General features: G+C 36.7%; 1 protein-coding gene across 10 annotated transcripts in view; it reads left to right on the top strand.

Moving 5' to 3' along the window:
- Positions 1–13,563, top strand: part of EPHA6 (EPH receptor A6) — an 850,011-nt gene that overhangs the window by 609,387 nt on the left and 227,061 nt on the right. For all 10 annotated transcript variants that reach the window (XM_067034854.1, XM_067034853.1, XM_067034856.1 and 7 more), the window contains 2 exons: positions 972–1,042; positions 5,251–5,376. In XM_067034854.1, coding sequence (XP_066890955.1) covers positions 972–1,042; positions 5,251–5,376 — 197 coding nt within the window. The remainder of the gene's footprint in view (positions 1–971; positions 1,043–5,250; positions 5,377–13,563) is intronic.

Genomic DNA, 13,563 nt, shown 5'->3' with positions numbered 1-13,563 from the left:
AACATTCTACATACTGGAAAAAAGCAAGTTCAATTACATAAGATAAAATAACTCATTCTGGAGCATCTCTTAAGCACTGTGCTAGGGAAGCATTCACTGGAAATTATTCTATGAAAATTGTAAGACGTATCTGAATAAATATGCAATTTGTCATAGGATCTGAGACCAAATTCACACTGGAAGATTGGGTTGTGCACCACAGATGTATTCTGTTTAACCATTTGGAATTAGCAACTTGATGAGCTGTCAGATAATATGGATGTTGCCAAATTTTTCATGTTGAAGAAGTCATAGGAGATAAGCACCTGCCTGTTCTTCAGAGCGTGATTCTTCCAAGAAAGAACAGAACATGCCTCCACCACATTTCTAATATTTAAAAAAAAAATGCGAAACTGGAAGACAGTTGTCTAAATTTCTGAGATTCTGAATCAAAAACAATTTTTCCATTGTGACTTTTAATGCCTTTCATCGACTCTAGCTATTAGAGACCATATAAGGAAAGACATGATGGTTATTGCTTATTATTAAATATTTTCTAAGCTTCCTATCATTTGGCTCAATCAATCCACTTGAGAGTATTTTATTCCTATCTGGGGCTAATTTTGATGTATTAAAAAGCAAAAACCTTCTATGGCGTATTTTCACATGTTATAAATATGTTCTTAAAAGTGGTCTTGGGCTTCCCTAGTGGCGCAGTGGTTGCGAGTCCACCTGCCGATGCAGGGGACACGGGTTCGTGTCCCGGTCTGGGAGGATCCCACGTGAGCCATGGCCGCTGAGCCTGTGCGTCCGGAGCCTGTGCTCTGAAATGGGAGAGGCCACAACAGTGAGAGGCCCGCTTACCACAAAAAAAAAAAAAAAAAAAGTGGTATTTATGATAACTTTTGCCTATGGGTGATAAGTATTTTAATTAATATTGGTTCTTATCCAGCATAATTACTAAAATAAGATTCTGTTTACCTTTTTTAAAGATGTCAGTGGTATGTAAAGGCCAAAATGAAGTCAGAAGAGAAGAGAAGAAAGGACTTACAGAATGGTCATTGTAAGTAGTTCAGTGACTGTTTTCCATGATTTTCTACTGTTCCAGCACTTCAAGAGTTCATTTTAAACATGTATCCATGAATTGTGAAAGCCAAAGAAATTCAGTTCCAACCTTTCAGCATTAAGACTTTTCATCTGGTTTCTAGGTTTGCTGGTGGAAATTGCACCTGCTTCTCATTAAATGCTATTACCTTTTTCCTAATTCTGCTTGCTAGAAAACACAACAGACTGAACATGCTAAAAATACAAGATGACTGATTATATCTAGTTATTTACCATTCACAATGGCTCCAAAACATTAGTTGGTTTTATTTAGTGGAGCATTAGCCATAGAAATATTAAGGAATTCTTATTCCCTATTATAGGGACTATCATTTAACATATAACAAATCAATTTACAATTCATTAACACTAAAAAAGAAAATCAGCTCTTTAACTCTTAGAATATGTATGAAATCCTTGAGCTGACTACAGGTCGTATTCATTTAAAGGATCTCTTCCCAAGCAAGCTATAATTACCACTATAGTTGGTTTGATAATTGCCACCATTTCCTCCCCAACACCCACCTTCACCTCCATCTCCAAATTGCAAACTACTTTGTCAAGACAGATTCTCTGGCATGAGACGCTGAATTAACAAGAAAGGGATGTTCTCTAATTAACCACAGTATAGAGATAATATGTGAGGCAAGTTGTTTAACTATTTAAACTCATCTTCTATTTCAAATTGAGCTCAAGTCATAAGGGACTTTTCGATCTATATTACCCTCCAGCTAACGGAAAGGATTTAAGTGAGGAAATTATAAACTGGAGGGATGCTTTAGGGCTTTTTTTTTTTTTTTTTTTTTGCGGTACGCGGGCCTCTCACTGTTGCGGCCTCTCCCGTTGCGGAGCACAGGCTCCGGTCGCGCAGGCTCAGCGGCCATGGAACACGGGCCTATCCGCTCCGCGGCATGTGAGATCTTCCCAGACCGGGGCACGAACCTGTGTCCCCTGCATTGGCAGGCGGACTCTCAACCACTGCGCCACCAGGGAAGCCCTAGGGCTATTTTTAAGGCTCATGTGATTTCTCAGAGAGAGGTCTGAGGACAAGCTGCATTAGAACGTTTCACCCTTACTCACCAAAGTTCAGACTCAGAAGGTCCAGGGTAGGGCTAAGACATAAGCATTTTCAGAAAGCTCTCCTAGGTGGTTCTTTTCACAAAGAGTTTGAGGCTCACTGCACTGTCAGGGAAGGGAGAGCCGAGACAGCTGATACCAGGCAAAGGATGAGCTGAAAATAATGTAGATAGAGGCAGAACCTGGATCTAGACACCTGGACCAATGACTTAACCTGAGAAACCCTAAGATTCACTGCAGTGAATTCAGTACTGAACTGCAAAAGAAAAAGTTGTTCCTGAGGTATTTATTACCAGTTTTCCAACTAGCAGTTTAGCATAAACTAAACCAGATGGGCCCAGCAGGAAGAAATGAAAATAACCTGAGGCAGCCAGGTACAATAGAAGAAAGATAACTAACAGATGTTTAAGAAGACACGAATAAGTAGTAACCAGATAGTCCAAATTGAAACTAAGTTTGGGTTTTTTTTTTTTTCTATACTACATATATTGTAAAAAAAAAAAAAAAAAAAAAAAAAGTGATACTAATCAGTTTATTCTGTAGAATGTATATCACTTTAAATTATTGAATGGTTAAATGTTAAAACCATGTATGAGTTAATAAATGGCATCTGTTACCTGGGCATAAAGTAATATTATCAATATGATACTACTAATCATCTCATAGTAGCCTTTTAGCTTCTAGTATTCAATCTGAAATCACAACTCCTACTGTTACAAAAATATCGTTAAGAATATGAACTAGAAGTACAAATGATCTGTTCTTGTTTCCTCCAATCTAAAGTCAAATTCTTGAGTTTGAGAAGTCAAGAAAAGCATAGCATTTCAGAATCAGTCAACTCTATCTAGAAATGTGATTTACTTGTGCTCTTTTGGGAAGTACTAATCTCATATCCAGTACTAGAAGACAGGAGGCAAAAAGTAATGAAAAAAGACAACAGGCATAGAAGAACTCATGAAGCAAATTACTGCTAATAATGGACATTTCATCACCTCCTCTAAACTCATTTTATTGCCTTTTGTTTGTTTGCAATTTTTTTTTTTTTTTTTTTTTTTTTGCGGTACACGGGCCTCTCACTGTTGTGGCCTCTCCCATTGCGGAGCACAGGCTCCAGACGCACAGGTTCAGCAGCCATGGCTCACGGGCCTAGCCGCTCCGCGGCATGTGGGATCTTCCCAGACCAGGGCACGAACCCATGTTCCCTGCATCGGCAGGCGGACTCTCAACCACTGCGCCACCAGGGAAGCCCTGTTTGTTTGCTTTTGAGATATTCTTGCAAGAGCATGTTTCTAAGGAGAACTAGGCAATGCTTAATTCAGGGTGTTGTATGGTTTTCAAAATCTAAGAAGCCACAAAACCAGATATAATTTACTCTGCCACAAATTTAGCATTGATCTTTTCATCCTTACTAATTCGTATTCAGTAAAGGTTTGCTGTGTGTTTATTGCCTATAAAACCATACCTAAGATATTTGGAAAGATGCAAAGACGTATAAGAAATGATCTCCTGTCCTCCAGGAGCTAGCAGCCTGATGTGGAAAACAGAAACAAGTGAGCAAAACAGAAGACTATCCACAGGCAGTCTGTGACTACTTTATATACTGAAGAAGTTGCAAATTAATATGCAACCAGGCATCCAATTTTTTAGCCCCCCCTATTCATCTTCCTAACTGCCTGTGGGCTGTGAGCACCCACCAGAGAAAGAAGAGCAGCTACATCTGGTCAGTGACCAGATTTGGACCTTTGATTCTTATCTTCCCCTCCAGGGTAGACAGTGGGTCCTTTCAGGACAATGTGCAATTTGGCCATGGAAGCGACTACAGAACACAGGACAGGGCCGTTTCCATAAAGTAGTGGTCCTCCCTGTCACTGTGCCATGGAGTCTGTGCTTTACTGCCTAAGAGTTTCTGGAAGGGGAGAGACCACAGGACTGGGACATGAATTCAGGAAAACCTAGTGCCTTAGAATACAAAGGTCCAGGAGGGACTCTAAGGGACTTGTGGGGTTTTTTTTTTGGGGGGGGTGGAGGAGAAGGTTTATGCTTTGTTTCCCCCATGTCCTGAGCTAGATCAAATGTAAAATATATGGATACTAGTGTCTAAGTGAGCTGATTAAACGTTTTACAGAAATATAATAAAAATGTGTCTTATGGAACTTGTCAGCTCACTCTCTCTGAAATTACCAGGTCATTTTACATCAAGGTAAAGGTAAATTTTTGATTCCAAGTATTCAAAGCTTTAATGGGGTGGCAAGTGGGTGGGGGGGGGAGACAAAAACAGAAAAGAGAATTGAATTTAAGTAACTAACCAGAATGCTTACATTATAAAAACAAACAACCCGATTAATAAATGGGCAGAGGAGCTAAATAGACATTTTTCTAAAGAAGACATACCGATGGGCAACAGACATGAAAAGATGCTCAACATCACTAATCATCAAGGAAATGAAAATCAAACCCACAAAGAGGTATCACCTCACACATGTCAGAATGGTTATTATCAAAGAGACAACAAAGAACAAATGTTGGCAAGGATGTGGAGAAGAGGGAACCCTCATGCACTCTTGGCAGGAATGTAAATTGGTGCAGCCACTTTGAAAAACAGTATGGAGGTTCCTCAAAACAGTAAAAATTGAACTACTATGCAATCCAACAATTCCAATTCTGGATATTTCCCTGAAGAAAACAAAAACACATATATGTATGCATATGGCTAATTCACTTTGTTGTACAGCAGAAACTAACACAACATTGTAAAGCAATTATACTCCAATAGATAAGAGGTACAAACTTCCAGTTATTAAATAAGTCATGGGTATGTAATGTACAGTACAGGGAGTATAGTCAATAAAATTTTTAAAGCTTTGTATGGTGGCAGATGGTAACTAGACTTATCGTGGTGATCATTTTGTAATGTATAAAAATATTGAATCACTATGTTGTACACCTGAAACTAACATATTGTGAGTCATTTATAGTTCAGTTAAAAAAAAGAATGACTACTTTAGTACGTCACTCCTCATTTCAAATATTCACAAGATGCGTGATTACTAGAATATCCTTGAACTAATTCAGTCTTTTATTTTGTTGCAGTACACTTCCCAGGAATTAAAACTTACATAGATCCAGATACATATGAAGACCCATCCCTAGCAGTCCATGAATTTGCAAAGGAGATCGATCCCTCAAGAATACGCATTGAGAGAGTCATTGGGGCAGGTAAACATAAAGTCTACACTTTTGAAGTTACAATTCCTTAATGGTTTTGTAACTGGTTTATCAACATACTATTTTAATTCTTAGCAGTTTTAGTCACTGAAAAATTTTTATAAATGAGAAGTAAAATTATTTTGTATATATGATGTTATTGTTTTAAAAAGTATTGCAAGTGCCCAAATTCGTTTCCAAACAATGAGAAAATCCACAAAAGTTATTTTTAACATCCTGTAGTCATCCTTTCAGTACTGAGATAAATTACAATGAAACTAGAGTGATTCAGGAATTTATTTTGGAAATGCAACTTCAGGAGTTTGTCATAGGTTATTACAGATTTACTTAAAACCCAACATCTACAGACATATACTATAATAAGTATTCACAGTGATGACCTTGAGGTCCTGCAAGATCTAGAAGTGTTCTGAAACTCACTGAGTGTAAAATTAGGTTCAACATAGTCTTATATCACTTTAATGCAAACTAATAATTTCCCTATGTAGAATATTCAAATACTCAAAATACTATATTATTCAATTATTCTGGATAAATACAAATTTATTATGAATCAGCCCCCAAGAATTTCTTCTGTACATTACTTAGGGCACAGGCCAAGCCAATACAACAAAGAGATCCCAGAATATAAATGTGTTCCTCTTGCAAGTCCTTGACCCAAGGTGACTAATCCATGCTGGCAGAGGAGCTCTCATGCAGAAGGTCTTGAAAGGACCCTAGTTCCTTCTACTCTTTGCTCTGCCTTCCCCTAGCATGTTTTCCTCTGAATGGTCAAAGCTGGTCACCAGCACATCTACCTTTTGGTCTATGAGAAGGAAAAGGAAAGAGTTTGGGCTCTTTGCCTTTGTCTTTAAGGCAATAACCTGAAATTGCAAACATGTCTATTCACATCTCAATGGTCCAAATGCAATCACGTGGATACACTTAAATGCAAGAGAGTTTGGAAATATACTTTCTGACTGGGCAGCCATGCATACAGCTAAAAAGGGGAGGGGAGTGTGCTACTAAATAGAGAAGGAAGACTGAATCCTGAAGGGGGGTGTTGTCCCCCTCTAGATGCTGGATATCTATGTAATCCTTCAGAGAGAGCAGAACATACCATTCCAGCTGGGTATCATGTCTTTGCAAACACCAGAAGGCTTTCTTCCTTTCAAAACTCTTCTTCACCAGAAAGACTGGCTACATAATTTGCAGGGACCAGTGCAAAATGAAAATGTAGAGTTCCTTGTTAAAAAGACTATTAAGATTTTCAAGACAGTGACAACAGAGCATTAAACAGCAGAGCACTTCTACACTCAAGGCGCTGGGTGACTACACCCAAGAAGCTGACTATTTCACAGAGAGCTAACACTACACTGAGAATTCCAGGAAATTTGGAGAGAGCCCTTCCTTATGTCATTTCACTCCTTATGTACCATGGATCATCTCATCTCCTCCATGGCCTATTTTGCCTCTGAAAGCTGACACAAGGGTCCTATACACTTAAATCTTGATGCTCACAGCCAAAGAGGTTGTCTTATCAGAAAGATTAAGAACCTAGAATGGAACCAGATTCTCTATTCTCTTCTGATGAACACAAAGCACGTCAATAGGCATTAAAGGCATAATTGAAAAGAGTGATTGCATTATATCCATTTAGTTTGGGGGTTCTTTTTCTTAAGACAGCAGAGGAATAGAAAAGAGAGGAGGTTGAGTAATTCCATTGCACCCTATATTTGGCTTTCTTCCCTGACCCCTGAGAAAACAATGGTATGACCTTTCATACTGCATTGTTCCATACTCATGTAGGTACAGGAGAAGTATTTCTTGTTGTAGATTTCTGTGCATATTTTAAACACCAATGTCTGAAATCTGTTGAGAGAGTAAAACCAAGTATCTGAGGAGTGCAAAGTGTCAACTGAAAAAAAAAAAACACTACACAATTTAAAAACTGCGAGTTGAGTTCATTCATTGTCTTACTGAAGACTATTCCCTGGGAGATAGCCTCTCAGATAGCTCTGAGAAACTGTTCCAAAGAGGTAAGGGGGGATTTGGCAAATGGGATACGTGCAACCAAGCACACATCTCACAACTCGGTAGAAGGTTGCAGCTAGTCATAGTCATGAGGAGGAACAGATACCTTAGTTAATGGTTTTAGTGCTTTTCTAAGTATTGGAAGATACAAGAATCCAGGTTCATAAAAAATTTCTCCAGAAAATATCTAACTGTCTGAAGACTTGTTCTGCCAGTTTTCCCAGAACACAGAGTGCCTTAATTCCTGATTTCTGCCCTGAACTCCTTTCAGGGTGTATTAAAGGTCAGTGGCTGCAGTGGCTAATAACTCAGTCCTTATAGAGCTGGGTAGCTAGTGGTAGTGACATTCTTTAGTTAGCAAGACAAATAAATTCAGTTTATCTTTAGCGTTTGGGTTGTTTTAACCAAAATATAATTTTATCCTGAAAAAAAAGTATGACAGATATTGCCAAAGCAAACAATAACTATTAAAGAGACTATTTTAATATCACAGCCTCCCTACTCTGTCTAAACTCTAGTATGTCATAATGGGATTCCTTTTTTTTCTGCAAAGACAGAAGATGTATAGGTGTATAGGATTAACATCAGTGTCCCTTTTATAATTATTCATCTTTGACTATTTCAGCTTTCAAACAATATGCTAAGTGATCTTTTACTATCTTCAGAAAAATCATAAAAATAAAAATGCTTTATGAGAAAAAGCTATTGTAATATAACTTCCCTCTTTGTGCCCCTGGCCTGTACTACTCTATTGTTACTTAACCCCATTAGGTCACGTTCCTCAGCAGCAGTGTGAAAAAAACATTGTTCAGTCAAATGAAGGAATTAATAGAGTTTTCTAACATCCATGACATTGTAAGGGAGGAAGAACTTTCCTCTACCCTTCTAGGGTCTTTTGGCTGGTCTGTTAATTAAATTGGTACAAGACAGATTAACAGGAGGAAAAAATCTAATTATGTACAGGAGCCCCAAAACGACAATGAGAGGCTCTCACTGACATGCAACTGAAGCTTGTATGCCATTTTGAGCTGAGAAGAAAGGGGGTGGGGTTTGGGGTTTCAGAAGGAAGGAAGACCATTCATAGGACAGGAAGAGCAAATGTTTGGTAAGCAAATGTTTGCCAAGCCTTACAGAGACAATGGGGTACAGACGAATTTGATCTCAAAGCCCTGCCCCCCGCCCCCTGCAAGCTTAGGCACCTAGCTCTTAGTCTTTGTAATTATCTCTGATGTTAGCTCTCTTCCGGGATCAGACCCTCTATCTAAGTGGATTTAGGCAGTTAAAGAGGTGGTATAAAGCTCTCCTTGCATCTGTTGGGCCTCGATCATCTTGAGTTCAAAATACTCCTCGTGCCAAAGTGGCACCTTCTGGGGCAGCCCGCCCTGAACCTCATCAACCTAATTGCACAACTGGTTACTTGCCCAACTTTTTACTGTCAATACTTTCCTCTGGTTGCATCATATTCTTTATTTTTTCCCCACCCATTTGATTGTTTCTTCTTAAATTCCATTTCCTATCATCTGTGTGCATTAGATATTCCTGTTCCCCTTGGAAGTGTAAATTAAAGGACTTAAGGGGAAATGTGGACGTTGTACAGAGGGGGAGTGTTGTGGGGAAGATGGGAACCAGAGGCAAGATATCAAGTCTTGATAATTGTCAGATGAAAGATATCAGGTCCCATTAAGGCACTGAGAGTAGCAATAGAGAAGGATGCCTAGATTCGCAATTCATTGCTGAGGAAAAATCTGCAAGGCCTCCATGTTTTATGGCAAAGAAATAGTTAAGAAGGCTTTTCAGGTTTCCAGTTGGGAGAAATATAATATAATCATTAAGTATTTCTTAAATGCATTATTATAAAATGAACCCCAAAATAGTCACATTAAAAGAAAGAAAAGAGCATGGAAAATGATATCACACCTAACCTATGACATTTCTTAACACGTCCACTGAAAAATGTTTATTAGATGACTAATATCTACTTATAAAAAGGCACTGGGCTAATTAGTTTTTTCATATTAAGTCACTATGCTTATCAAAGACCTATGTTTTCAACCTGTCTTCCACAACCTTTGTCCTGGGATTTTCAACTTTATAACTATCCAAATATTATGTGACAAATCCTTGGAAAATTTAATTTATCCAATATCTAGGCTGTATGTATATTCTTAAAATATATATCCTATCTTTCAGTGTAAATTTACCATTTTTTAAAATGTGTTTTCTAGGACTTTTTTCTTTTGTATATCACTATTATGTTTAATAGTGGCAGTTTATCTTAGTTCATCAATACAGGCCTGAATTTCCATGAAAATGCACATTTCCCTTTAAATGAAGTGAGTAGCTCTGTTGCATAGGAGACGATAAAGATCATCTATCTCCTTTGACTTTTTGCATCATAAAATGAAATACTGTGGCCAGAGGAAAACAGAAACAGTAAAACAGAAATTCCCAGGCTAAGAGAGCCAAGTCAGATTAGGGTAGAATCATTATTTTACACATATTTTGAGAGATAATGAGAAAACTAGTAAACTAAATTTTAATCATGGGCTGAAAAAGGTCATTGCAAGGCTATTTCTTTTTCAGGGTAGTACTGAACCTAAACCATTCTATGAAAAACTTGCAGAGTATCTATAATTTTGAAACATTATTCCACTGAAAAAAATTGTTCTTATGTCTCTAAGCCCATAGGGCACCCTTCTTATATTTGAACTTCTCTTTTTCCCTAGTCTAAATGGAAATGCATAATATCTCCCCATCATTCATATTCTGTCCCTTTATCTATACAAAATTCATTACCACCTCCACTATCAGCCTTGTCTTCTCCTGGCTTACTGCCACCATTATTTTTTCTCTTCCTTGAAAAGTCAGGAACTTTTAGCTGTTGGTTTCTCAGCAATCATCTGCAGGTAAAAGGAAGTCAAAAGGACAACAAAAAGGATATAAAAAGTGAGTGTCAAATCAGTGATTTATTCAGCCTAATATTTGATTCCCTTATTGCCTTTCCCGTTTGAGGTCATAGTTACACATAATAATGTGCAAAGCAGAATGGTTGCTTTATGTGCCTTTCTTAATTCCCCTGCCATCCCTCAGCCAACCTCTTCTCTGTAGTTTAGAATCTATTAATTTTAGTTATCTCAAACTCTCTCATCCCCTTTATTATTTTTGTTCCTCTTCTACAGCTATAGTATAATTTTTTGCAATATGACAATGAGAAACGTAGGCAGTATTCCAGATGCGGTTGCACAATTTACTTTTTACAAAGAGTAAGTTGAATTTATGGCTCATTTCCTCTATCTTTAGATGAGATGATCTTATCAGATACAAATTTTGTCCTTGTCTTTCAACTTAAAGGATTTATGGTAGAGGTCAGATTCATTTTCTTTTCTATTCTTGGAAACTCCTTTGCCCAACCAACAGACTGAAAGTAGGATCAACAACAGATTCTGGCAAGATCTTTGTGCTTTTTACTCAAGAATTCCATAGCTTTCTAAATCAAATGATGTAATGAAAGATGGGCTTTACCCTGTTGACAAAAAATTAAATCAATCAATCTAACAAAGAAATGGAAAATTTTATTCAAGCCAAATTTGAGGATTTTAACCTGGGAAGAGCATCTCAGAAAGCTCTGAGAACTGTTCCACCTGATAGAAGTCAAGGCACAGTTATATAAGTTTTCTGAGACAGATGGCTGTAGATCAAATTACTTATTATTGACTAATTTACTTAATCCAGATCTGAGCGTCTTCATGGTGTGTCATGTGACCCCTTACAAGATCAAGGAGGAATGTTATCTTTTAAGGAGCTGTCTTGTTGATGCTAGGTGAATGTTGCTGTTTATGGTCGAGCAGGTATTTCTGCCCATGAGGGAGGTCTGGCCAATAATGCAGATACACAATGCACAATGGTGGGAGAAAGGGGGCCAGAAGGCAGAGAAGAATTTTTGTCTAAATTTTTCTTGTTTTGCCATAAAATATGAATTTTATTTCACAGTCAATTCTCCCTGGACATTATGATGTGAATTAAAAACACAGAGACTGAAGGCACACCGATGCAGACTTGAATCACAGCTTTGCTCCTAATTCACTCAGTGACCTTCTGCAATTTACTGATCTTTCGGAAATGTGCTTTATCTATAAAATAGATTCATAATAATAATAGTTATTTTGCAGGATTCATGTAAGAGTTAGAGATGACACATATTGAGGACCTGTCATGCTATAGACACTCAGTAAAAAGGTGGAAACGACTATTAGGTTAAAAAGAGATATAGCTTTTATATTCAGTTAATATGGATAGAAGAATGATACTCTGTGCCCAACTCTCAACATATTTTATGGTGTAAAATATTAAAATATTGCATATAGATGAAAAATTCAAAAGCTAATGGCTTAGGTAACTGGAATGATACCTATGATTTTCAGAGTTTGTTGAAAATTAGTAATTAAAAATGAAATTTCATTTTTGTCAGTACAGTAAGAACTATGCCCATCTCAACAAATGCTTTTCTTTTTTTATTTTTGTTTTTAATTAAAGAAACTCAAAATTTAATTTTGCCTACATCTTGTGAGATTATAATTATCATATATGTGTTTATTTTTTATTTAAACAAGCCATACAATGAAATGAGTTTAACAAAAGAAATTTATTTCAATATCTTAATATAAAATAGTTGTAAATAAGTCATCAATTTATTCCTGGCACATCTAAGAACTTAGGTTAATTTATCAATTTTAATAGACTTTAATTTTATTGTACTTACATTTCAACACTACGTCTTATTTTGGGGGGCCATTTAGTGTACATTTGCTATCTCCATATACATTTCTCAATCTTACAAGTTGCCTCATCATAGTAGTTGTTTGATAAATACTTGTTAAATAAATAAACAAATGAGTAAATAAGTGACTGAAAGGATATAGAATTATTTCCAAATAATTATTGTAAATGACTCTATCTGGTTATCAACAAAAATCCTAATATGGAATTTAAAGTACAACACAATATAATATAAAATCAAATGCATATTATATACAAAATATATAAAAATAAGACAAAAGAACAAATTTATAGAGGACAATTGTGAATTATAGTAGTTGAAATACTTTATATTAAAATTTACTTGATGAATTAGACCAAAATTATAGAACTTATTATATGCCTTTGCATTCACATAGTGAAATACAAAATCTTACAGAAAAGATTACACTGAGATTTTATTTTATACTGCATTTGTATAACAGATGAGGTCATTTTGAAAAATTTTTATAACTTACAAAGGACTGATTAATTTTCAAACTTTTTTCCCCTTTGGCTTTTTCTTCTAATTTGTATATTGTTAAAATATTTGATGAAATGAAGGAAACTTGGCACCTATTTTCAAAAAAGTACTCCAAGGAGATAGGGGAAGACTGGATACATCTTATATACAAAGAAAAAATTAAAATAATGATACATTCTCTTAAGGCTAAGAGCTAAAATAGAGAAAAGAAGACCCACATATCAACAGCAACAGTTTTTATCCCTTACCATAGTATATTAGTTATCTCTTGCTACATAACAAATTTCCCTAAAACTTAAAGCAAGAACATTTACTATCTATGGGTCAGGAATTCAGTCATGGCTTAGCTTCTGCAAGGTTGTTCATAAGGTTGCAATCAAGGTGTCAGCTAGGGCTGTGGTCTCATCTGAAGGCTCAAATAGTCAAGGATACACTTCCAACCTTATTTATATGGCCTATATCAAGGTACAGTTTGAGAGTTGTCACACTGCAAGCCTTAATTCCTCATTGCCAGTTGGCTGGAGAACACTCTCAGATTCCTGCCACGTGGACCTCTCCAACATGGTAGCTTAGTTCATTAAACCCAGAAAGAGAGTCTGCTAGCAAGGTGGAAATCACAATCTATTGTAACCTAATCATGGAAGTGACATCACATCACTTTGCCTTATTGCGTTGGCTATAAATATGATACTAGGTCTAGGCCACAGTGGGAATCACACAAGGGCATGAATACCAGGATGCAGGGATCATTGCAGGCCATCTTTGAAGTCCACCTATCTCATATAGTAAACTTCCAAACTTGAAGTTGATCTGGAGTTTTAAGTTTAATACGAATGTATTAAAGATGGCAGACTCATTAAAAATACATTTGGGGGATAAGTTCGTAT

This window comes from Kogia breviceps, chromosome 5, assembly GCF_026419965.1.
Source record: "Kogia breviceps isolate mKogBre1 chromosome 5, mKogBre1 haplotype 1, whole genome shotgun sequence".
Lineage (NCBI taxonomy): Eukaryota > Metazoa > Chordata > Mammalia > Artiodactyla > Physeteridae > Kogia > Kogia breviceps.
The sequence above is the reverse complement of the archived record's forward strand: the minus strand, read 5'-3'. Positions and strand labels throughout refer to the sequence as shown.